Consider the following 26,606-nt stretch of genomic DNA (forward strand, 5'->3'; position numbering starts at 1 on the left):
TGAGGTTGTCTCTGGCTTTGCTGGGGTTGATGCTCAGGAAAAAGCAATCTCCATGTTTAAATGGGTAGAGGCAGAGTTTCCATCTCGAAGTGGTATTTTGTTTCTTTGGATTTGACTTTGCAGGCATGTAGGTGTCGGCAGGGAGTAGTAGATCGCTGGACGGTAAGTTCTGAAAGCCAACAGGGCTTCAGCGTGCTTGTTTCTGAACCCATTTCTCTTCTTTTTCAGGTCAGGATCGCAGCGAAGCCACTTTGATAAAGAGGTTTAAAGGCGAAGGGGTCCGGTACAAAGCCAAGCTGATTGGGATTGATGAAGTGTCCGCAGCTCGGGGAGACAAGTTATGTCAAGATTCCATGATGAAGCTCAAGGTGCCGTGCAAGCGCTTCTTTATGATTAGTTTTGGTTTAACACGGGCAAGGGAAGGAACCGCTCACTGGCTCCATGGCAGATAACCTCACTGCTTGAGTGATTTCGCTCCTGGAAGCATCACCGTATTTATTCACTGGGAAGAAACTCCAGTGGCTTAGAAACACTGCCTGGACACTTACTAGGGAAAGAGAGATTTAACCAGGCCTTGTTCATGCTGTTTTGAGTGGACCATAGTTTTTTCTAGGTTAACTTCCTTGTAAAACTCCTGCAAAAATAAAGCCACAAATGATCAAATTCTATAGTCCTTCATATATTTTGAATTTTTTGCTGTTTTTGTTACTTCTTAAAAATGTTTATGTAACTTGCCCTCTAGTGACCAATGTGAAGGGGCAAAGCAGATGGCATTCTTTCTTGTAATTGCTGAGATGTGTTCCAATGTTTCACAACAAAGGAAGGAGGCCTCGCTTTCATATGCAGCTGGACTACAAAGATGGCTTTTCCTGGAAAAAAAAAAAAAAGCAGAGGAATAAGTTAGAAAAAAAACTTAAACAGAGAGCACGCTCTTTTTTTCAATCAGAGAAAGAATTCCCAGCCCACCAGATCTTGATTTCTCATATCCTCTTAATTTTTTTAAAAATGTGGTATAAAATATTAGAAAAGCAAATGATCTAACAAAGCCCTGCTTCAAGCATTTAACATATATAAAACTTATTTTTCTCAACATAAAATTCTCATTATAAACTTTGGAAATATAAGGAATAAAACTAAAATCATCCAAAATCCCACAAAAATGAGAGTTGACATTTTTGTGTTTAATCTTCAATTGTTTTGCTTCAGCAATATAAACAATACACATTCTATAATAAAAATGGATTATGGTTTATATAGTTTTGTAGCCTGATTCGTTTGAGCTCACATACACACACACACACACACACACACACACACACACACACATTGTATGTGTATATATACACACACACATATACACATTCTCTTTCTCTTTTTCTCTTTCGGACACTGTTAGGTCAGTGGAATATTTTTAAATATAGGAAAAGAGAAAACTGGCCACCTCTTGGCAAAGTGCCTAAAAGTATTTTAAGTGGCAGAATTTTGTAAATTGCTGTCTGTACCACCTTTTTCTTACTTGCTTAATAAGTAACAACTTTTTTTGTTGTTGGTGGTGCTATACATGTTTCTTAAGACTTTAACATGTCTGTCGGATATAGACTCCCAGTGCCATGACTGTTAAAAGCTGGATTTTTAAATCTACTCAAGTTTCTATCTTTTACATCCTTGTTTTTGCTATGTAAAATGCTATATGGACAAACGTTGTTTTAATCAACGCATCCTTAATTTAGGTATATTAGAAAAGGGCATTGGCAACAATATAATCATGACTTAACTCTTTCACCTTGGAAAGAGGTTAGTGATTTTTTTTCCCAGATAATGAATCCATGTTATGAGATTTCAGGGCAGCTCAATAATGAGCCCTCTTTCTCTTCTAAATTCCAACCTGAATGATGAATAGATGAGGCAGTCAGGCACGAAGATTCCCACGGCCGCTCCTCTGTGACTGATGAATGCTGGCCTAGGGGACTTGACCAGGAAACGGGACCCCAGGCAGATGCTTGAGCAGCATAGGCTGTGGTGCTTGGCTTGTAGGAGAATCCTCTGTTCTCTCCACTGTTGCCTGACGCCCAGCCCAAGTAGCGCCCAGACTCTGCTCCTATACACATGAAATCAGAACACAGCCCCGCTGCCAGGACAGGCTGCCTACAGAGCGCCAGAGAGACTGAGCCTCCTGTGTCCCTCTCTCAAAGAGCCACTCCCACCACCCCAACTGATGCCTGGCAAATCAATGGAGATTTGCTTCTGCAAAGTTTCATTGAAAGACAGCAAAAGTCCTTTACTAGTGCATAGACTTGATTCTTCACCAGTCTATGGAGGAGAGAAGAGTTTTGCATCCCCTTTACCCAGTATCTAGGAGAAGCTGTTCATCAGGTTCCAACTGCTGAGAACCTTATTGGCCTGCTGTATTTGTAGAAGGACCCATATCTGAGTGGGTATGAGGCGGCAGTTTCTTCTACTCCCAGGAGTTAACACTAGGCCATGGTAGCTGAGCCAGGACTAGCTATGAGTGCCTGTATGTGTACGTGTAGGTGACCTGTAGTGAAACATTCCATCTGTCATCCCTTATAATCATGAGGCCCCAAGGCGCGCAAAGTCTGTCCTGCTATCCCACTCTCCTGTCAAACGCAGTTGAACACATTGAGGGCTTCTTGGTTTCCAGATGATTGTGTTTCATTATTTGCAACTTGCAGAGAAGAGTGTTGACATTTTGGCTCCCAGGGATTTTTCTGTAAGAAGCACAGAAACATAAATGATCGATTCTGCATTTGGCCACCTGCCCAGGAAAGAGACAGAGGAGTACAAAATTCCTTTTAGCCTTGAAAAAGGGCCCAATTTCTCCTATTAGACCAGACGAAAACTAAGGAAAAAGATGGATTCCCTTTGCTAGTCTCTGAAGTTGATGTAGCATCCATTAGAGAATTTCCCCCTGCATTGCAGAGGTTCCAGACAGTTTCTTTGTGTGCATCTGAGGGGCCCACTGTCTACTGACAGGCACATCTACTGACAGTCTATTGCAGTATTTCAACTTAGAGTCAACAGGGCACCTTCACGTACAGCAGCTTTTGATATTACAAGTTAGAGATTGGTTTGTCTGTAACTATAAAATCTAGGTTCTGAAACATTAAAGTATTTCTTTCACAGTCTTTCCCAGAACTCAGAACTAGATCTCCAGAATGCCAGCATTTAACAAATAGTAGTTTAACACTCAGTTGTATCATATTTTATGTTGGAGTTTAATTTATCCTTTCTCAGTTTGGTTTTATTCTTCTACCTCTAAGGTACTAGCCATATCTCACTGACTTTTAGAAAAGTCAACTTTCAGAAACCTTGGGTAGAAGAGTGATGACTGAAACCATAGGTGGGATGAGTCCCAGAGATAGAGACTGAAGAACAGAGTATAGGACCACAAGCGTATGCCAGTCAGGGTCCTGCGAGATGTAGAATCAACCCTGAAAAGAATAGGGTAGGAAATGTCAGGCAAGGTTAGGAGAACAGACATGGTGGGATATGTAGGATCTAGTATCAGGTACAACTTCCCCTAACACCGTGTATTAACTAGAGTCCAAGAGGATCGATCAAAATAATCTCCACCCCCCCCCATCAGACAACAGCCAGTACTATAGACCATGGTTGGTAAGGAAGCAAAGAAATTATCCTGGCGTCTCCCCTGTCAACTCTCTGACCTCTAGTATATCGCTCATATAGCAGAATCCAACTGGAAGCCTGGCGAAGAAACAGATGACATCAGAGCAGACAGTCTGCTGGGTGCATACACCTTATCCAGGGCATGAAACATGGTGGAAAAAGATATTTCATTCCCTCGGTAGCTAGGATGAAATTGAATTTGTGGTGAACTTCCTCCTGTAACTAGCAGGACTGAGGATGGCGATGAAGCTTTTGGTAACAATAGACTCAAGTCTCAGGGTTTGGGCCGGTGGCCTGTTGTGTTTGTACATGTGCTTCCTGTCACCACAGCCTTGCATAGCCTCATGTTCATGTGATAGAATATTTGAATATTCTCAAATCCGTTTTATGTATGCCATCAGAGCTAACTGGCAAAACACCCCCTGAGCTGGACAGCCCACTCACTTTGCTTTAGAGGACTGTCCCTTTCACTGACTCTACAGGCTTCCATTCAGACCCTACCTGCCTGTGACTCTCTCAGGAATCTGTGTTTTGGCTATTCCACACTGTTGCTGTCTAACATGGACATACGTTTTAGTAGCACCGATGACAGTTGTGTGCTGAGTATTTTTGGCATAGCCTATTGGTGGTAGTGTGCATGGAGTCCATTTAAGTTTCTCAGCACACTTGGAAATAATAAACATGGCCATCCCCACTCCACGGTTCTCCTTCAGATTGAGTTTGGTAGCCGACACTTCTACCTAGCTACTGCCAGAAACTTGTGAACATGTTTGCAACTTGATTGCAAGGCCATTTCTAAGGTCCATATCATAGAAAAGGTTCTTAGAGAGAGAATAGTGAATAGTTTCAGGTACTTTCAGGACCAGAAGGGCCATGGCCTGAGTTATAGGTCTGTGGTTTATCAATGTTGGCTCCTTTGGATTTAAAGAGGCCACTGACCTTCCTCAACTGCAAAATGAAACAAATAATTCTTATTGTGATTTTGATGTGCAAATTATATGACAAATAAGAAGGCATTTATAAGAAGTACTAAAGAAAACGGTAGGTCCCCAGGTCCCAGGGTTCCAATGGTGAGTCCTAGACCCAGTGTCCTGATCAATGTCTACATGTGCAGCATCCTGACCCCTAACCAGAGCTCTCCTCTCTTTCTCATGGCTCTTCCTACACAGCTCAATAAATAATCTTGAAGGAAATCATGATTCCCTGTGGCATGCTAGGATGGCAAGTGTCCCTGTACTAACTGAAAGTTCCCAGGACCTGACCCAGCAGCAGCCCACAAACAAAACATCCTTGATATTATTGTACTTTTTAATTTCCCCAAAGATAGCACCATATGGACGGCCCTTCTCTCCATTCTCCATGAGCAGCACCAGACACAGGTACTCAGAAACACAGCCCCTGGCTCTTCCTAGCCTGGTGGAATGGCCATATTCCATTAGGGCATAAGAACCTCATGGTACCAGTAAGCAAAGATGGCCTTGGTTTCTAGTTAGCACCATATGCTAAACTGTATTGCTTTTTGATGTTGCAGCAATTTCTGTGAGTCAGGGACTCTATTGTGAAGGGAAATATTAAGGCCACACTTGCTGGCTGTAGGTGTAACATTTCCCCCCTGTCCTATGATGTCCTCCCCTAGGAGGAAGAAAGAGGGGTTCCCTCTGGCTCAGTCCTAACATATTTTCCTTTGTGAGGGATGATCTTAGTCCATTTGTGCTGTTGAGGCAAAAAAATCAGGGTTATGTAATTTATAGAGAACAGAAATGTGTTTCCATACACAGTGGTGGAAGCTAGAAAGTTCAAGATCAGGGTGTCAAAAGACCAGTGTCTGATGATTGTCCAGTCTTTCTGCTCCAAGATGGTACTTGCTAAGTACTGCCAGGTGGACAGCTAAGTTCTGTGACAAACAGTAAAGGACTGTCTGTACAGGCACAGCCATGTAGGAGGTCTTTGCTCTTGTGACTTCATCATTTTCCAGAGGCTTCATCTTTAAACATGCTCACAAAGGGGATTAAGTTTAAACATGCAGAGTTGGAGGAATACATTTTGGACCATAGCCAGAAACTAACTATTCTAAATTTTAACTGGATAATTAACGTTAAAGTCCAGTATGGAAAGACAAAAGTGTATGTTGTTTTATACAAATCAACCAGAAAGAATGAGTGCCAAGTCTTATTTTCCTAGGCCTAGTATCTGACTTGTCCTCTGATTTTTTTTCTCAAATAAGAGAAAGAATCTCACTTCTCTTTAAGTGTATAGTTTATACCAAACTCCATTCCAGTCACTGGGTCCAGGGAACAAATTTAAGAGTCCCATACACAATTAAATATCCCTGCATCCAGCAAAGTCAGATCACTGTCTGATGTGACACATTAAATGGTGTAAGTTCCTTGAAGATAGGAGCATCAGGGAGATGAAACAGGGGCAGTTGGCGTGAAGCATGTCTACAGTGGCTACGAGAGTCAGGCAGGGCAGCGCTGAACAGAATTAGGGATTACTCTGATGAGACAGAGACACGTGTTCATCTTTTCTTGTGGCGACTTAAAAGTATTCACAGTGAACTCAAATGCAAGCAGCAGAGGAAGAATCTAGAAACCATTGACTCCTAGAACTCATAGAAAGCACAGATACCCATAGAAGGGGTGGGGTGGGGGAAAAGCAACAACACATTGTGACCATTTACAGGGAAATTGTCAGAGGAGGTTAATGTGCAGCAGTCATGGGGGTGGATGGAGAACATGGAGGAGGAGGGAGATTTTGCCTGTGAGAAAGATCTGATGTACAGAATAAGATCTCTCAAGCACCAGAGCTTTGAAGGGCTGAGTTATGGTCTCAGCTTCATAACCATTCTCTCTGCTAACTAACTCAGGACTCCCCATCAGCTTCCCTAGCATTGGTTTTTTCATCAGCAATAGTAAGCCTATGATTAACAACTCATTTTTAAGGATTTTCCCTATTCTGGCAATTCTGCATGTCTGTAAGATGTCCTTGAGGGTAACTTTTGAGAGCGTGAATTTCCTGCTAATATTACCCATCTAAGAAGGAACTGGGTATCCATGCATTACCAGACGAAATTAAATTGACTGCATGTCTTCTGTGTGATGGGAATTAAGCTAGGTATTTTACATAAACCTTTAGTTCTCTCACCTGTGAGAAACAGAACTGATACTTGTGGAAATAGAACTATGATGAAGTCCTTTGTCCAGAATCAGGTGCACAATCAAATATTGTGAGGTGGAGATGATTTCCAACACCGGAAGTAAAGATAATCATACAGTTTCATATACAGGGCCCCTCTTGTACCTCTTGCTTTCCTGAATGGTCTCATACCAGTTATTCCCTGAAGGATTTCTGGGAGCATCATGTTCTGAAATCCACACACAGTACCTCTTAGAACTGTGAAGTCCATATTACTTCAGATTTGTCTATGCCTGAAGCCCAGTGCAACTGCGGCTGGGACCTGAGCTTAATCTTAAACAGTGATGTAAGACTGGAGACTTGTGGCACCCAATGCTGAGGAAACCACAGCCTACACATCACTAGACATCTTTGCAGTCACGTTACCTCGTGTGTCCTCGACTATGATCTCCTGTAACTGCTACTGCAAGGTCTGATAGGACAGACTCATGTCACAATTATCTCTTGACTACCTGCTCCCAGTACCAGTTGGGGATGGTATCATCAGCTTTAGTGCTAGACCAAAAAGCAAAGTAGCATTGCTAGCTTCTGTGGGGTTTACCTTCTTGGGTTTATAAAGTGTCTGGGCAGGTGGGAAATATATTATTTCGCAAATGGAATGTATTCACTATGTTTTTCACCTTGAAGTACAAGAATAACAAGGGAAGAATAATGGAGAAAGAATATAAATGTCTTAGAGTAACTATTTCAAATGTCGGACATAAATATTATGATCATGTTTTGCCAAGAAGGGGAGGGAGAAAAGGAGGTAAGATGGGGGTCGGGGGGGGGGTCTAACATATTCTTGCTTCTTTCTAATATCTAAAACTTCATTCATACATACATCCATTCATACGAAAATATTTCCAGAAGTATAAAACCGTAATCTTTATTTGAGACTATTGTGAGTGACTTGCCTTTATTTAAAAGATTAAATCCACATTCAATATAAAAATCCAACACAGAAATTAATATGAGGGTCTTATTATTTCCATCTCAAGTAGTCGACCCAACTCTGAGTCGAGTATTGCAGCGCAAAGAAGGCATTACCTATAGTGGATGGCCAGGCGTGTATTTATTCCGTGGTAGAACAGCGAAGACCAGTATTATCCTGAAACATAAAACATGTGAGGATATGATGTAGACTCCCGCAGGAGGGCAAAGGAAGGATGTGTGTGATTGGTGGCTCTAGCTGATGGTGTCTGACAGGCTTTTGGCCCGGAGGGAATTTTCAAATGAAAACACTAAAGTAAAATCCATGTTCTTCCTCCCAACAGGGTGTTGTTGCTGGCGCACGTTCCAAGGGAGAACACAAACAGAAAATCTTTTTAACCATCTCCTTTGGAGGAATCAAAATCTTTGATGAGAAGACGGGGGTAAGTGAACGCGTCACATGGCAATGCGAAATTGAATCCATTGACAGATGTGCCCCTAAAAGCCTCTTTTCTGCGGGCAGGAATATCAAACAAGCATAAAAACACATAAAGCAACTGACAAACTTGATCAACTGTGATCATCCATCAAGGCTCTTGCCTGACTTGGCCACGGCGTTACTGCTCCGTGCTTCTTACACAGTAATTGTGGTCTAAGTGTCACACTGTCCCCGTAATCTAATGGGAGATTGATGAGCTCTGAAGAGTACTAGTCATGTGACAGCTTGCATTACATTTTTGTGTGCATTGGTATCGTCAGTGATATGCACTTGGGGGAGACACATGTTGGCTTCAGGAACATGTTAGTCTAAGCCCCCAGACTCTCCAATGTAAACTGTCACACTTTGCAATTGCTGTTATCAAAGAAATAAATAGAGTTCTTAATCTAAAATAAATAAATAAGCTATCACTCTCTAATCAGTCAGGGCAAACTACCATGTTTGTTGAATCCACCAGATAAAGAGGTTTGTGTTTTCATCAAGCTCATGACTGCACTGAACGACCAGGCTCAACCCCAGAACTCCTATAACACTGTGCAACACTGTTGGTCTTGGTCATTGAGGGTTAGAAAAAACCAGATGAGCATTCTGTGGTCCCATGCCCAAGAGAGCCAGAATGTCAGTTTCCTTGTATTCACTCAGTGTTCCACAGCTTATAAAACACCTCCATATGCGTAACTCCCTTTGAACTTTGCCAAGATAACACCTCAGGCAATTTATAAGCAATACTCCAACCAGCCATATTATTTGACCTCAATCATGTTGCTATTATTACCTCTTGCTTGTTCTGACTAGTAACACAAGGATAAGAAGATGATAAGCTAGAAGTAAGGAATGTGTTTTGTTGAAGAAGAATACTTCAGGAAAATTACTTCTAAATAAAGGGACATAGAAGACATTTTGGTCATGAACATGGTTACAACCACCAGAGAACGGGGGTGGCCCAAATAGCCAATGGCTGAATAAAATGTAGTTGTATGTCTCGTGGGCTGCTAGGGAGCCTGGACATCCAGGGAAGTCTGGCAAGTGCTGCCATCTGGATGCACTCTGAAAAGAAGTGGCTGAATGGCTCACGCTAGGCACAAAGTGACACTCGGATGGGGAACCTAAAACATTCAAAGTCCTAGAATATGAGGTGTACCAATGACTGCCAAGGCTCAGGGAAAATGGAGACGGGAGCTGGTTTTTAATGACATGGGGTCATGGTCAGTGATTTAGAAAGTAGGTGAGAGTGATTATTGAGAGGGGCACAGTGTATGATTTGGGGGTACAAAGATGGTTCAGCAGTAAATACTGCTCTTGCAGAGACCAGAGTTCAGGTTGCAGCACCCATGTCTCAAATGGTGCCTGCAACTTCACAACTTCAGCTCCCAGGGACCTGATACCATTGTGTATACACACACACACACACACACACACACATACATACACATACATACACACACATACACACAGAGACTAAAATATAAATCTTTTAAATGTATAAGCGTACTTAATGCCTATATACTGGTTATATACTTTAAAAGAGTTCATGTAAATTTTGTAATATATATTTTAGCACAATAAAAATAATAACTAGTAATAAAAGTATACACTTATCCAGTGCCTCCTACATACTAATTATGTTAGTCATTTTCCATGCATTATTCAGTTTCATCCTTACAACCATGCAATAATAGTAACTGCTATTTTCAGATTCTGTAGTAAAACACTGGAGACAAGCTGACTTTTTAAAGAATAGAGGCTTACTTCGCTACATTGATTGAACCTTAAAGTCATAGCTTTGGCATTAGCTTGGCTGTGGTGAGGACCCCATAGTGTCTATTGTCCCAGCAGTGTAAGCATGAATGAGGGCAAGAGATAACACGTGGAAACAGGGAGACAGCAGGCCACAGGGGTCCCACAGCCCCTTCTAAGGGCAAAAGGATTGTTCAGGAGGTCCTTCCCCTTAGAAGCTCACACCATTTCTGACATTGCCACCTTAAAGACCAAATCTTCAACACCCGAACCTTGAAGGATGCAAAGGTTCAGATTGTACCCAACCCCAGCCGTGTTGTGTTCCAGGCATCCTGATGCTTCATAAGTACCAGGTTATATAAACACCCTAACTATCCAAGAGCTAGGTGGCACCACCATCTCTGTTTTACAGATGAAGATGACAAGGACAGAAAGCTGGGCATGGCTTTCGGGAAATGGGTAATTAGAGCCAGTGCATTTTGGCCAGTGTTTGCATGGCTGAAATGCCTGTTATATCTTAGGTTTAGTGACTGTCCTAATTTTACCCATTTGCTCGCTTGGTTTTGTTTGTTTATGAACAAGTCAGTCAGATGCACCTTCTCTGGTCAGGAGAGGCTCCAGAAGAAGCGAACAAGCAAAGAGAATCCATTGACAAGTCCTGGAGAGGAAGCATAGCTCACCACACAGGGCCACATGGGGAAGACACAAAGGAACCCAAAGACCAGAAGATAGCAGTAGAGGGACCTCCTAAACCTTAGACCATAGCCTTTATTTGAATTCCCACAGGAAATTGAATGCAGAGCAAGGGGACAGTTTGGAACTGCGTATGGAAAATCATCTCCTCCACCTCTAAGCCATGAGTGTAGTCTCTTAGTCCCCGGTACCGGACTCTCTCATGATTAAACCAGAGCAAATGTTCTCTTGTGGCTTTGGATTGGTCAGTTTGCCTGTCTATCAACAGCATAGTCCTTACTGTACCTTTTGTTGTGTCTAAGAATTTGCTCTCCCTGAAAAGGGCAGTGCTTTTCCCATCCAGAAAGGCTTGTGCATATCTCAAAACAGCATGATATATGGAAAACTGAAAAGTATTTACAATGCAGTGTTCAGGGACAGAATATAGATTTAACCTCCGCTTCCCTTGAATAGAAAATCAATACAATTTACCTCTATATTATTGGAAAAGATCAAATTGCCTGCTGGTGTCTTGATGGAAGGGAGTTTAGGGTAAGAGCACAGGAGTCAGTAGAAACTGGGCTTGAATTCTGCAGCCAAGTGTACGCCTCTACTGCCTTCTTCGAACTGTGGTCTCAGAACCTGAGAGTTTGTGCCTTCCTTGGAAAGATTATACTTTTGGATACCTGTGCTCAGCCTAGAACGTCACATTAAAATCAATTGAAAGGATATTGGCAAATTGGTGTCTGTGCTGGTGGTCAGGACCAGTACCAGGGCAGGGACCAGGGGACTGTGAAGTACTCTCTGGCCAAGCCTTCTCAGCACACACTCCATCCCTAGAGTCCTGTAGCTTACCAAGTAGAGAATGGCAGGTCTGCACAGACTTGGAGAAGACCTCTGTCTTTCAGCACTCTGTGGGAGCCAAGTAATTGGGTGGAACCTCAGAGATACTTTTGCTGTGGTTTATATATCAAATATTATGATGTCACCTCTAGTTCCTTCCTGATTCCAGCTCTGTTTATCATAACGACAGCCAGCATATTCAAAGGGACAGAGGCAGAAGCAGGAGCTTGGGGTATCTGGTCTCTTTCCTTGTTTGCAGACCATGATTTGGGCTTTGCAACTACTCCTCTATGCCTCGGCCCTCCATCAAATAGACTATGACTTTGCCAGATAGAGATCTAGTACTTTAAATGTTTACCAATGAAGAAAAGTAGTCTGCATTCTTAACATTTATATACTTCCTCTAGCATCAATCATTGAAGTCGTATTTTATTTTATTCTTTATATAAGGAAACAGTTAAAAAAAATAAAATCAGCCCCAAAACAATTGGCTTGGTTGGGTAAATGTCAGATCCTTGGTGGAAAATCAGAAAAGGAGGCAGAGTTCAGTGTATGCTGTCTCAATCCACTGCCATTTTATGTGGTTAGCACTGGTCCTATGCAGCATCTACCTTCTGTAGATGTCCCGTATTAGTCTACCACAATGTAAGTCTTGGAAAAATAGTAAAAACAATTGAGGTTTTATCATTATTATTATGTATAATAGATTTATTCGTCTTATGTGTGAGTGTTTTCTCTGTATGGTTGTCTGTGGACCACATGCCTGCAAAAGGTCTGAGAGGGCATTGGATCTCCTGAAACTGGAATTACAGATGGCTATGAACTACTACATGTGGGTGCTGGGAATCAAACCCAGGTCCCTCTGCAAGAGCAACAAGTCCTGAGTCGTCTCCAGGCTGAGTTTATTCAAATCTTAAGTGTGAGTGATGAGGGTTTAAACAAGGCTCCTTGCTGGAAGTTTCTAAAGGGCAGTTTTAGTATGTCAATAAGGAGATACCTTTCCCGACAGGCTGACCTGCTCAAAAGAGTGATGGGATATGCTCGGTGAGTGAGTTCACCATCGCTGGGAGCAGGAAGACTGCATCTTATGATAGGATTGTTGAAGGAAGTATGGCAAGAGATATACAGCAAAGCCATGTCTGTTCATTTCTGAGATGAATTTTAAGGGTCTGTTCCTTCCTGAAAGTAAGCAACACTTATGTTTCTGCTTGAAAGCCTTCCCTGGGAGACGCCAGCACTGAACTGAACCTCGCTGCCCTTGCCCAGCAGGGCAGTGCCAGCCCACTGCACGGTGGGATTTTCATGTTGAGGAAAGGAAAAACTAGACTTTATCATTTGGAATGATAAATCATGATTGATGGGTTTTTTTTTCAGTCTGAATATTTTTGCCCACGTTTGACTACACTTTTTTTTTTTAAGCTGAGAAAAGAAACATTTGCTAGAAAACGTGACAATAGCTAGAATTTTAAAAACCTAAAATTGTCAAAAAAAATGTTTTGATCCCAATTAAAAAGACCCTTTGCAGCAATTTACACCCTGTCTTGAATCTCAAAGAACTCCTGGTCCCTTGTATGAGTGAATTGTGTGTTATTATTGGCATGTGGGGGGGGGGGGGAAGATAAATCATTGTTGAAAGCTGCTCATATTCACACACTTAAGACATAGCTAATCTATCAGCAGGACTGGTGAGAAGAGAGAGAGATGACATCCATTGCATTTCTGTTATTAGTCATGTGAGCAGGAGCCCATCGATAGTAGGAAGGAGATGCTCAGCAGTAAACCAGTCGTTCTCTAGACAGTCCGGTCTACCAAACCCAGAGCCTCTCACTCACATTTCACAGAGAGGAAACTGAGCTGCTGGAATGTCCCTGGCCAAGCGTGTAGACCCACAGCAAACCTGGCAACGCCAAGAGCTTCTCCATTCCTGGGATTATCACTAACCCTCTCTTCTCTCAACTTAGATTTTTATTCCACCGAGTCATTATACCTAGTGCTATAAAAAAATCATAAATATTGTAAGATCCTAAAGATGAGTCTGTTTCTTCGGATGGACCATCATGGCCTGCATCAACGTTTTAAGAGGCTAGATTATCCTCATCACAACGCATATGAATTTCACTCTTTCTTTGAGTGCGCCAACAGTTACCCAAATGCTATCTTACAACCCACGCTATGAAGTAGTCACTATTATTATCGCCATCTTACAAGTGGGCAATTTTAGATCCAAGTAGTTTTAGCCACACAGCTAGTAAGTAACAAAATCAGAATGCAGTATCAGGTAGCCTGATGCAGAAACCCTAATACTGGCAAGGGCTAACTAATAGCGCCATGCCTAATTTTATAGATGATTTCTTATAATATATAAGAGAGCAAATTCACATGACCTCTGTCTGATCACCACTGTCATTTTCTTCTTGTGTGCCCTGAATGGGGATAATAAGCAGAGGAGGTAAAGCTGGGATGCCGTCCTCATGGGCAGACAGAATGTTGACAATTTGACTCTCAGGTGATTAGCCAGTAGCATCTTAGAAGCCTGTCTATGCCGTGTGCAGCTTGGTTTCTAGGGATTTAAAGATGAATAAGACATGGCCCTTGGCCCTGAGGCATTCATAGCTTAGTGCAAAAGCAGTTTCACAAAGTGAACTGACAGCTGCCAAGGCACAGACATGAACAAAGTTGTCCAGGCTCAGGGACAAAAGCCTAGCTTTGCCTAGAATATTCCTGGCAGTCTTCACAGGAGAGGACGAGCTGATTTGACAGTGGAAGTGGCTGATTGAAAAGATGAGGTGGAGGGGGCTGGAAGAGACAACAGTGTCTATAAATGCACACCTTTCTCGAAGGGAAGGTGTGTGTTCTCATTCTTTGTTTCCTGCAGGATATTGGGTGCCTCTATAAACACATAGACAAATAAGGCTTTGTCTTCCTGTTCGTCGCTGTTGTCTGTTTGACTCATGGTAACTTCCACAATTTGCGGTTCCAGTAATATTTATTGCAGCAGGAATAAAATGACAGCGTGATTAAAAGCCACAAATGCACTGAATAAGTAGAGCATAGCAGGGGCAGGGGAAAGGTGGAGAATGACTAAGGACTCCACCCTGCCCCTCATGATAAATGGCTAACGGTGTTTTAAATGCATTGGCTACACTTAAGTTTCAGGGCTGCTTGGATAAGTTCCTTTGAGTAAACAGAGTGTCACCTTTAGCAGTACTTCATCAAAAACTGGGCTGTTCCTAGTCAGTTCAAACTGAGTGTTAGTGTTCTGAGCATGCTCAGGAAGAGCAGCTGAGGTCAGTGTGGGAGGCTGGCTGGCCTCAGGGAGGATGACTGTAAGGAGATGAAGGGCAGTGTATCGGGAGATGGAAACCTTCAGAGATGGTACTGTCATCAAGAGAGATGCTGATAGTCACACTGTAAATGTAATGACATCGTTTGTGGCTACTGAATCCAGTTGCATGGGACCCTAACAATTCCTGAAGTTTCCAGACTTCCCCTAAGTTGCTATTTATAGCAGAAGTAGATTTTTTAAATCACCTTTTGGCGGGGGGGTGGGGGTGGGGGATCGAGAAAGGTTTTCTCTGTATAGCCCTGGCTGTCCTGGAACTCACTTTGTAGACCAGCCTGGCCTCGAACTCAGAAATCCACCTGCCTCTGCCTCCCAAGTGCTGGGATTAAAGGTGTGTGCCACCACGCCTGGCTTTTAATCACCTTTGATGACTCTTGAGCTTTCTTCTTTCTTCAACTCCTAAGTTTTTACAATAAACTCATCTTGTCTCCCTTGTGTATGTGTAAGGAATCCATACAGCACTTTTTCCTATCACAGCTCTTGGGGGGAGGGGTAGTAATGCAAGAATTTAATTGTTAGGAACTAACTGCTAAGGATTCTTGCAATACTCAGGACAGATGTACACAACAGAAGATATTTTCCTGTGTGATATGACTTTCAAATGTCTTGCCAGACATTCATGTAGATGAGAAACCTGTTTGTAATTACTTGAATCTAAACCTAGCTCGATTTCGCATATCAGCAAAGAATTTTTTGTGTCATATTCAGATCTCAAGAAAGGGATGGGGGGGGAGCACTTTGTTTTGTTGAGACCTTAGCAAGACCTTTCATGGTTTCAGAAAACCACATTGCTGCTTTAGTTGATCATGGCTCAGTCAGCCATCCTTGTGACAGCCATCCCTCATGCCACTTACCCCTATTCTAGTCATCCCTCATCCAGCTCTCCCTTTCATTGTTTGGTTGCTTGTTCAGTTGTTCTTTGTTGACATCTATTCTAAACAAAGGAGTATCAATGTCCTTGATCTCTACGTTCTCCTGAACCCTTGTTTATTGATAAGAACAGAGCATACATTGTGACTCTTCCACTATAGCTGTAACTGAGCACCTATACATAGAAATTCACTTTGTTTTATGGGCTGGAGATAGAGCTCAAGGCTAGGGTGCTTTCCTAGCTGGTATGAGGCCCTGGATTTAACTATCAGCATCACAGAAAAAAGGCAGGGGGAAGTAGAGGGATTGGGAACGGGAGAGGGAGATATGCACATTATTATAAAATCAGAAAATATTTCTTACATTATCTTTATGTTATAATTAGGATATTTTTATTTGTGTGTGTAGAGTAAACTTTATGTATATAGGGGCTTCTATAACTACTTCCAAATAAGAGGTGATAAAATATTTTATTAAAAAGGAATTGGGGGCTATGTAAGGTTGATTGAAGACTTGTCTCTACCATTGGGAATGAAATAGCCCAAACCCACATTAAGAAACACAAAGATACATCAGGGGCAATAGATACCCAGGGGAGCCTCCACCCACTCAGAGGAAAAGGGGAGGGGGATGGGGAGAAGGATTGTAGGAGGGGGGTGACAGGAAGAGGGGCAGTGAGTAGGATGTAAAATGAATAAGTAAAATAAATAAATAAAACACAGAGGCTGGGCATTCAGGTATATGAATAATAGAAAACTAAAAGAATTTGAATATAAAGGGAGAAAGACAATTAACATCAAAGTTAAGAATAAATGACTTTTTTCATTTGACCAAAAAAAAAAAAAAAAACAACAGAGAAAGATCTAAGAAGATGGAACTGAGGCTTAAAGGACACACAGGAATTAAAGGTGGAAACCCAGACATACCTTCTTCACTGTGGTCTTTGAAGTGGGAAGGTCACAAAGGGGACGCACACAGGGGAGAGGTGGGCCTGGGTTTACAGTCCTCACCAGTAAAGCAGTTGGAACCTGTGTAACTCTAAGAATAAACAATACCATGGAGGAAAATAACCCCCAGAGCCTCAATTGCTTGTTTCTGTATCTGAATGACTATGTGGATAGGAAGCAAAATTTCAAAATTCATTATTTTAATTGATATGAATCAAATGTATTTTGTTTGCACAACATGATGTTCTGAAAAGCTTGTGTAATGTTGGTAAGAACACGAAGATGTACTGTCAGACATTTCCAAGCCTGCCTTCATGGCAGTTGTCATGAACTATTGAAGGAGCTAGAAAATACACTTGTATCCTCTCTAATTGTTCAGTGTTGTAACAACTGAAAAAGTGACTGGACATTTGACACATGACTGGCCAAAACAACAAGCAAAGTAGTTATGTGCCTGTGGCCATAGGGAAGAAGAGTGCTAGCTAAACCAACAAGATGGAGACACTACCCGTCTCCATAGGGTAGAGAGACCTGAAGCTGGAGACTGTTGTAAAGGCAGAGTAAACCGTTGCAGGGGGGAGATTAATGAACCCAAAGTGTAGACAGCAGCCTGGGTCAAAGTCTGTCTGAACTCTGGTTTCACAGCCTATCTTACAGTCTCTTCTATGGAATGAGTCTAGTCTTCCTTGGTTGGTAAATTACAGAAGGAAGACAGTAGCCTCTGCAGCTCCCTCTTGAAAGATCCTGTTCTTGGATAGGAAGGGAACTCAAGCATTTCCCTGTTCCCGGGTGTTTCCTGTTTAAACTACTGAGCAGACCATGGCGCCCAGTTTGGGAGTGAACCCCTGAACTTTATTATCGGCACTCTGCTGGGCAGTGTCTCTCAAGATCTTATTCTGCATGTTTAGGTGGAATTTTGTGTCCCAGGAGCAACATCTCCACAATTGTTTTTTTTTTTCAAGTTTTAAATTGTATTCTTTGACAATTTCATACATTTATATAGTGGATTTTAGTTGTCTTCACCATTTCCCTACCTTGTTTCCCCTCCCCCATCTTGTTTCCCCTCCCCCTTCCACAGAAGTCCTTCGTTTCCAAGAAGTCCCCATCCTACTTTTATGTCATGTTTTATGTGTGACTTCATGAGTGTAATCAGGGTAGCTTTCATGAGGATGGGTGGGAAGGCATTTAATGAATCATGAGCAACCTTTTCAGTGCCTACATACTGAACAAAATAACGTGATCCCCACAGCAACCATTAAGAGGTAGGGCCTCGTGGACTGCTGCTGTGACATATTGACTGGCTCAATCTCCTTTAGGCCATGACAATTACTGTGAGTTCCAGTCCAGAAGACCAATTTTTTGTGTGTGTGTGTGTGTGCGTGTGTGTGTGTGTGTACTTCGCCTTATCCTCTGTCTCTTACATTATTTCCAAAGCATTGATATCCACTATAATCTCTGTGTCTCAAAGGCGAGCCACGATTTCTTTTAGCCTGCTTTGTCCTTAGAAGCCACTACCTTCTCTTCTTCAGTAGCTTCGCCATTTGTAGGCTCCATGATTGTTAGAGTGCTTGCCTAACATCCATGCCCTGAATTAAATTCTTGGCACCTCAGACATCAGGAAGGTGAAGGGAGGAGGGCCAGAGGTTTAAGGTCAGACTTAGATACATCCTTTGAGGCTGCCTATGGTGCCCAGGAACCTGTTTCAAAAAAAAACAAGCAAATAATATAAGTGTCTGGGCCATATATCAGATTCCAAGGTGCCTCTTACAAAAGAAATTGGTCCTGTGGTGCAATGGATGCTGGAAGCCCTGAAGCTGTTCAGAACTGACCAGTCCCAGGTGTCAGGGATGCAAGAGCCTTTACACATTTAAATATCCTCATTTCCAGAGAGAGAAGCCCAGAGTACATATGGAAGTGACACCTGAGACCTCCTCACAAATTAGTTGTAAAAGTCTGTAAAGGAAGATGTCCACAGCAATCCCAGCCATCTGCTTAAAATCACCTTATTCTTTTCTATCCAGGGCTCCCACAGAGCCATGGCTACCCCAGATGTGAATAGCATGGTCACCAGGCATCTGAAAGAAGAAACAGGGCCTCTTATATCTCTTCAGTGTCTTGTTTGATAATGATAATTTCATCATTTTCCCCTTTCCTTTCTTCCCTATAAACCCTCCCATGAGTACTTCCCCTTGCTTTCAAATTTAATTTTTTTAAATGTTACATTCATACATATATATCACAATAACAATTTATAGCTGAAGTCAGCAATGGTTTTGTAAACTGCCCCTGTTAGGACGCTGCCTAATTTAGAGAACCCAAAGTTGAGGATAGTTACAGTAGCTAGAAGACTATGAAGACTCCTATCATATTTGACCAACTCAGAAAATACATCTTTTCTTCAGTATATACCCTCATTAATCTTGTTCTTTAAGGTGGTAAGGACATAATACTTAATCTAATCCTATAACACAAGTAAGAAAAACATTATTCCCATTAGACAGATGAGAAAACTGGGGCCAGGGTTGATTTAGCAGCAAATATCTAGTAACTGGAAGTGGACCTTCAGTCCATGGAGTGCTTAGGGCCCTGCTTTCCACACCCTGCATATGCTGTATTTCCCCTGCTAGACTGCTCAGGGCCTCAAACAAGCAGGTAGATGTTCACTGGCTCCCAAGGACAGTGGCCATACTGCCCTTAGGCTTGTCATCACGCAGACAGACACTGAAACTGAAGGTTTATTGGGTACAAATAATCTCAAAGGCTCATCTTAAAATTACAGTGTAAACATGGAATTGGTCATCTATCGCTAACAGGAAAAAAAAAATAACAATGTCTAACCCATAGGCCGTCATCTTCTGACTGTTCTGGGTAATTTTTATGTTAAAGATTAGTCTAATTTTGTCCTTCTCTATAACTACAGATCCCCCCTGGGATAATGGGGTAAGGACCAGGTGAGACCTCTGTGTCTTCGTTTCCTGCTTCTTTGACCCCTGGTCTTTTGGCATGACACACAGAAGAAAACTTATTTATTACTCTCTTTTATTGAGCATACCTTGCCAGACACAGTTGACTACATTTCCTCCCTGATGTTGGTAACATGTATCGTCACTGAATGTTATTAACCCCCCATTTTACAGGAGAGATGATTGTGACGTCAAAAATAAAGTATTAGATCTCTTGACCGCCTTTAAATTTGCATCCATTTACGCATTTAAAATTACCTCCTGTATTCTGTGAGATGCTGCCAGGCATTTGGTGACACAAAGGCAGGTCCTACCTTGTGGCGCTTATATCCTAAGGTACTAAGACTGGCATGTTACACTAGACATCCATAAGTATGTAGTCTACTAGGGAGTCCCCAATTTTACGGAGCAGGTCAGTGGTAAGGAAGGAAGGTCAGGGAATCCTCCCACCCCAGTGCATATCCCGTGTCCTCCCTTGCTTTGTGTTTTCTATAAATCACCCATATTAGTATGTTACCATGGCTTCCTGCAGCTTCGAGGGTTACCTGTGTAATGGAGAAAGACGGTTCTGAAATTCTCACTGGGATTCTGGCAGCTGTTAACTTGATGAATCAGGGCTGTCCAGTTGTGCTTCCTCTGTTTCCGTGGCTGAGTGTTTTCTTTGAGGCTTGCCAGTTATCTTTCTATCGCCCTCCATTTATTTTGAATTTTAATTTAAAACTCATTTTCTGTGACCGCGCCTTGGTGTCTAACAGGTGCTTGCAGGTTCCGGAACACTGTCCCAGCAGGAGCTCTGCATGTCCAAAGGGCGATACTGTGATTAAACAGTAACACTCTTGGGGTGACTGTTTTCTGCTGAGACCTGTGCAGCAGTGGATTCGGTGGCAAAGGAGTCGGTGTTCTGCCTGCAGCAAAAGACTGTATTCTCAGAGAGGCCAAGACCAGAGTCTTGATGGGAGGAACAAAAAGAGATCTCTCTCCTGGAGCCTGTGGAGATGGCTCAGGGATCAAGGCTGGTCTTGGGGCCTGGTGACCACTGGGGAGTGTGTGGACCGAGGTGAGGGGTATTGTGGGGAAATACCTGTGTTTGCTATTAGGAGATGTGAGTTTGAGCTGTCACTCCACTGTAGGTGCACGGGTTGTGCTAATACAACCAGCAGTGTGATAATTGAGGTGGTGATAACGTTGATCACACTTACCGGTTCCCAGATCTCTGTCAGCACTGTACATACATGTCACTTCATACGTTGAGTCTTAGAACCTGTTAGCAGCTCCGTGTTCTCCTTTGATGTATGCGAGAAGTAATTAACGGCCCGATCTTCAAAATGATCTTGCAAAATAGATGATCTGCCTCCTTTTCAATAGCAGATGCCACAAAGATTCAGAGACAGGCAAAGGGTGGCCCGGCTTCTCAGCTAGGACAGGTGCCCCACCCACCGCGGCGTTTCAGACTGCTTCAATTTGTTCACTGTAACAAGAAAACCTGAGGTGAGAAAATGCCCAACGGTGACGGTTAGACACATCTGGAACAGAGCGTGTCCATGTACTTTTTCAACGCTTGTGCTTCTGTAGATGTATTTACTTCCGGGATTTATAGTGAGCTTAGTTTAAACCCCTCTTACCATTTTTAGTTCTGAGATCTCAGCCACTGTTTTTCTGGACTTTTCTCTGCTTTTCTATGAAGTCAGAACAACCGGGCTAATTATATACACCTAGTGTTTTCAATACGAACTGTGGGAAGGATTTCATCACAGCAAACTGAAGTTCTAGCCCGTTAGAGATGGAGAGGCAGGTCTCTGTGGTTGTTACTGTGTCTCTGGCCTCTTGGCGCTTCCTTGGCTCCTGGTAGCTGCTTTTGGAATTGTACTGAATATCTTGTTGTGCAAGTCATGAAGCCCCTGGTTCACTTCCCTGCCTGACCAGCTCCTAGACCTCAGCTCACTGAGAAGACCTCATAGTGAGTATCTCTAACAGTCAAAAAAAAAAAAAAAATGGAAGGACCAGTAATGAGACTCCCTTTCTTCTGGCCATGCCTGGCCTTCGCAGGGATCCTATGAACAGAGATATTTGTAAACACTGCTGAAACACATCATATCTAGGTCTGATGTTCATGATTGTGCTGCCATCTTTCTTGCTGTTCCACCATCTCCTCAGTTCCCTTCCCTTTTCTCCACTCTAGGTGCATACAGATGTGCCTTTTTTCTAAGAATCTCCAAAGAAGTCATTTATAAGATGTAACGTATAATTTGCTAATAAATTATGTTGAATGACAGGAAGAGACTTGAAGAAGAGACTCACATTTGCTGAGCAGCTACTATGTATGGAGGACTGCCTCAGTTTAATACAAAGTCCTATGGGATAGAAGCTCTCCCTGAACAGCCCTCCAGCCTGTGAGTCTCACCTCTTCCACCTGTCCTGCCCTACCTGGCGAGGGAAGGCTCTCCTTAACTCCTGTTAAGTCTCAGTTCCGGGTGTCTCATACCTGACACCCTACGCTCTGGAGCACGTGAAAGCATGGTCTGATCAAGAGAGAAAATGGTAACGTCAGCTTTGTAGAACTGCACAGGTGGTAAAGAGATGACCAGGAGCGATATGCCGTCCATGCTGTGGTCTCGTGCAGAGCAAACTGCACAGACTAGTGCTGGACTAGTAGCTGTAATGTGCACTGTAGCCTGGACAGAAGCCTACAACTTCACAGGCTCAAGCCCCAGGGTTCACAGTCTGTCCTCTGAACCCCAGATCAGATGCAGTATGCAGCCATGTCAGCTCGAGGGCAATGGTACCATGACTTCAGCCAAATATTACTACAGGAAGCCACCCTGACACCCTGTCTCCGCTCCAGCTGCCATTGTTGCATTGCACAGAGATTTGCTTCCTAGGACACATTTGACTTCTTAACTATTTAGAAAATCAGCCCTCAACAGAGGAATGGATACAGAAAATGTGGTACATCTACACAATGGAGTACTACTCAGCTATTAAAAAGAATGAATTTATGAAATTCCTAGCCAAATAGATGGACCTGGAGGGCATCATCCTGAGTGAGGTAACACATTCACAAAGGAACTCACACAATATGTACTCACTGATAAGTGGATATTAGCCCAAAACCTAAGATACCCAAGATATAAGATACAATTTCCTAAACACATGAAACTCAAGAAAAATGAAGACTGAAGTGTGGACACTATGCCCCTCCTTAGAAGTGGGAACAAAACACCCTTGGAAGGAGTTACAGAGACAAAGTTTGGAGCTGAGATGAAAGGATGGTCCATGTAGAGACTTCCATATCCAGGGATCCACCCCATAATCAGCATCCAAACGCTGACACCATTGCATACACTAGCAAGATTTTATCGAAAGGACCCAGATGTAGCTGTCTCTTGTGAGACTATGCCGGGGCCTAGCAAACACAGAAGTGGATGCTCACAGTCAGCTAATGGATGGATCACAGGGCTCCCAATGGAGGAGCTAGAGAAAGTAGCCAAGGAGCTAAAGGGATCTGCAACCCTATAGGCGGAACAACATTATGAACTAACCAGTACCCCGGAGCTCTTGACTCTAGCTGCATATGTATCAAAAGATGGCCTAGTCGGCCATCACTGGAAAGAGAGGCCCATTGGACACGCAAACTTTATATGCCCCAGTACAGGGGAACGCCAGGGCCAAAAAGGGGGAGTGGGTGGGTAGGGGATTGGGGGTGGGTGGGTATGGGGGACTTTTGGTATAGCATTGGAAATGTAAATGAGCTAAATACCTAATAAAAAATGGAAAAAAAAAAGAAATGCAAAAATAAAAAGAAAAAGAAAAAGAAAAAGAAAAAAGAAAAAAGAAAAAAGAAAGAAATTACCAAAGAAACATGGCCTCGCTATCTACATAGCAAATGTTAGCACCCCGAGAGACCTAGGTTTGCATTTTTCATGATGGCTTAAGAGATACGCAAACTATCTGGAAATTACATATTTAAATTTTTGAAAATAAAGATTGTGCTGGCAATTGTCAAAACTCAGCGCAGCTATAACCTCACTTTCGAGAGGAAGGTAGTTCGTCTTCTATACAAATGGCTGTAAGGAGAGCGTCTGAGACTCTGATACTGGGATGCATCATCTCGTGACTGACTCTGGGCTGTGATGGATTTCCCCATGTGAATAGGCACGCACAGTCTTTCATGTTTATTTCTGTGCTGTCAAAGTCTGTGCCCATGGTCTCCTCCACCCCCTTTACTGAATCCTATGGCGCAGCCTCATGCATACACTTAAAAACTCCTCCATGTGCCACAGTGATAAAAAGAATCTTCTAGGATTGCCAGTCTCTCTGTAGCTTCCAATGTCCATTCACTTTGCCCCTCACAGCTGATCCTCAACATTAACCTTACAAGGTACACATCACTGGATGGATCTGAAGCTCAGAGGAGTTAATTGCTGGTCCAGAGGCATGTGATTGTAATTGATGGAGCATCATTCTTATTTACATCTGATGTCTTTTCTTGCTTCTAAAAGCAAGATATAGTTATTGTAGAAAATTTATAAGACACAATGACATAATGAACAAGATAAAAATCCTCTGAAATACCACTAATTAGAAAACTAGCTAATATCTTACATGAATATATTTTAAGACGATATTATAGTTAATTATACATGTTGCTTTATAGTCTACATTGTTACTTATCTACAAGTTTCCATATTGAGTATTTCTCTACAAATCATTTTCAGCCATGGAAGCATCATAGCATAGGAGACACACAGAATTATTATAATGACAAAAACAGCATATTGTTAGCCCATGGAGGTTGTATCTATATCTTAGAGGACATTTCTCTTCATATCTTTGATTATTTCTCTCATTTAAAACCTGGAATTTCTGGATCAGCATGTATGTGTATTTTAAGACTTTTGATCTTATCTCATTGGTTAATTTTTCTTCTAAAATATTATATGCCCAGATGTCTGTTTTACTGTGCACTTCTCTCCCCTGGAGTATGAAAATGATTTAAAATTTTTGATATTGTTGTTTACTTTCAATATCTCTGATTTAACTTCAGTTCCTGCTTATAAATATTACGATAGCTCAGTAGTATCCCTCCTTGTGCAGAATTAGCTTTATTAACATATTCTTCTGCACAATGCTCTTTCATCTTGGGGGATCATTTCATCCAGGTTTTTTCCATCATGGTTTGGAAAGGGGGACACTAGTTCTTCTTTGGAGGTCTGATGCAGTCATACAGGTAGGGGGATTCCTGTAAAATTTCTTTGCGTGTTGTGAAATGCTCTCTGGGGATGTGTCTCCTTTTTACTGTGGCGAAAGGATGAAGGTGGCACAACTCAGACCAATGAATGAATCTGCCTCTGCAACCCATCATTCCAGATATGTGTGACTTGTGTGCATCTGCTTCAAACAGTATAGGAACCGGCACGGATGGGGACAGTGGTGTTACAGCATGGTCCCATGGTGATTATAATTGGTTTTTGTCTGCCCAGGAAACCTCAGTGGCTGTCACAGGGATGAGGGGATCCAGAGGCATACACTAACAAGATTTTGCTGAAAGGACCCAGATATAGCTGTCTCTTGTGAGACTAGGCCAAGGCCTAGCAAACACAGAAGTGGATGCTCACAGTCAGCTATTGGATGGATCACAGGGTCCCCAATGGAAGAGCTAGAGAAAGTACCCAAGGAGCTAAAGGGATCTGCAACCCTATAGGTGCAACAACAATATGAACTAACCAGTACCCCGGAGCTCTTGACTCTAGCTGCATATGTATCAAAAGATGGCCTAGTCGGCCATCAATGGAAAGAGAGGCCCATTGGACTTGCAAACTTTATATGCCCCAGTACAGGGGAACGCCAGGGCCAAAAAGTGAGAGTGGGTGGATAGGGGAGTTGGGGGGGAGGGTATGGGGGACTTTTGGGATAGCATTGGAAATGTAAATGAGGAAAATACCTAATAAAAATATTTAAAAAAAAAAAAAAACAAAAACCTCATGAGGCCACTTCTAACTTCTGCCATTGTGATTTTTCATGCATCCATATGGATGAACATCACTGGGAAAACTAGGGTTCAATATTCCATGAGGCATACATCCCACCCAGAGTTCCATAAACACTTTGGGAATGGTGTTTTCTTTGTTGCCTGACTCCCCTCTATAAAGATGGAATTTTTTTTTTTTTTTATCAGTTTGTTACTGAGTTCCTACTGGGCATCAGGCACTGGGATGGGAAGATGAATTCCATCCGCCCTCCACAACTGCTCAGATGGCCCAGTCGTCCAGTCAACACATGATTATCCCATGGTGCAGTTAGTCACATCCCGGGGTAGCAACCTTGCCTCAGGCTCACATCTATGTGCTTCTCTCCTGGTGGCCTGACAGGCAAAGCAGAGAGACAATTTCTATGAAATCAGCCAGTAGGAGATACTTCATCAACCTGCACAAGCAATACTGGTGTAGTAGAGGCACAATGTAGGGATAATATGTAGAGAACAGACTCACACCAAAAATACCACCCTCCTCTCTCTCTTCCTTTGCCTAGAAGAGTCTCTCCCAACCTAGTTCTCTTACCCAGTCTTCTTGTCCCTTCCTTTATCTGACTTATGCCAAATAAGTATCTATAGGTCTTTCAATTTAAGCCCTATTTCCTCAAGAATTCTTCCATGTCCCACCAATGTAGGATAGATAGATCTCTTTTCTAGTCTTAGGCATGCATATGCTACTTCTGTTGTAGTGCTTAGTAAATGTATTCTACAAAGAGAGGATACAACACAAGGGACCATCAATGGATAAATAAGCTCTCCCCCTATCTATCTATGCACATTATACATAAATAATAAATATATATGTACATGTTATATATAAATAAGCTATGTATAGGTATAAATATGTATATAAATATATAAGTATAAATATGTGTATATATACATATATATACTATTTGCCATTGATGGCCACTTGATTTATCTCTACTCTGTGTGTGTGTGTGTG

General features: G+C 42.4%; 1 protein-coding gene across 31 annotated transcripts in view; it reads left to right on the plus strand.

Annotated features, from left to right (window-relative positions):
• The window catches only part of Dab1 (disabled 1), a 1,125,345-nt gene that overhangs the window by 985,570 nt on the left and 113,169 nt on the right, over positions 1-26,606 (plus strand). For all 31 annotated transcript variants that reach the window (NR_104385.1, NM_001369049.1, NM_001369047.1 and 28 more), the window contains 2 exons: positions 229-368; positions 8,100-8,198. Coding sequence is in view for 30 of the 31 variants with exons in the window: in NM_001369049.1 (NP_001355978.1) it covers positions 229-368; positions 8,100-8,198 (239 nt within the window). In the remaining variant the exon portion in view is untranslated. The remainder of the gene's footprint in view (positions 1-228; positions 369-8,099; positions 8,199-26,606) is intronic.

The sequence above is a fragment of the Mus musculus genome, chromosome 4 (genome assembly GCF_000001635.26).
Source record: "Mus musculus strain C57BL/6J chromosome 4, GRCm38.p6 C57BL/6J".
In the NCBI taxonomy this organism is placed as follows: Eukaryota; Metazoa; Chordata; class Mammalia; order Rodentia; family Muridae; genus Mus; species Mus musculus.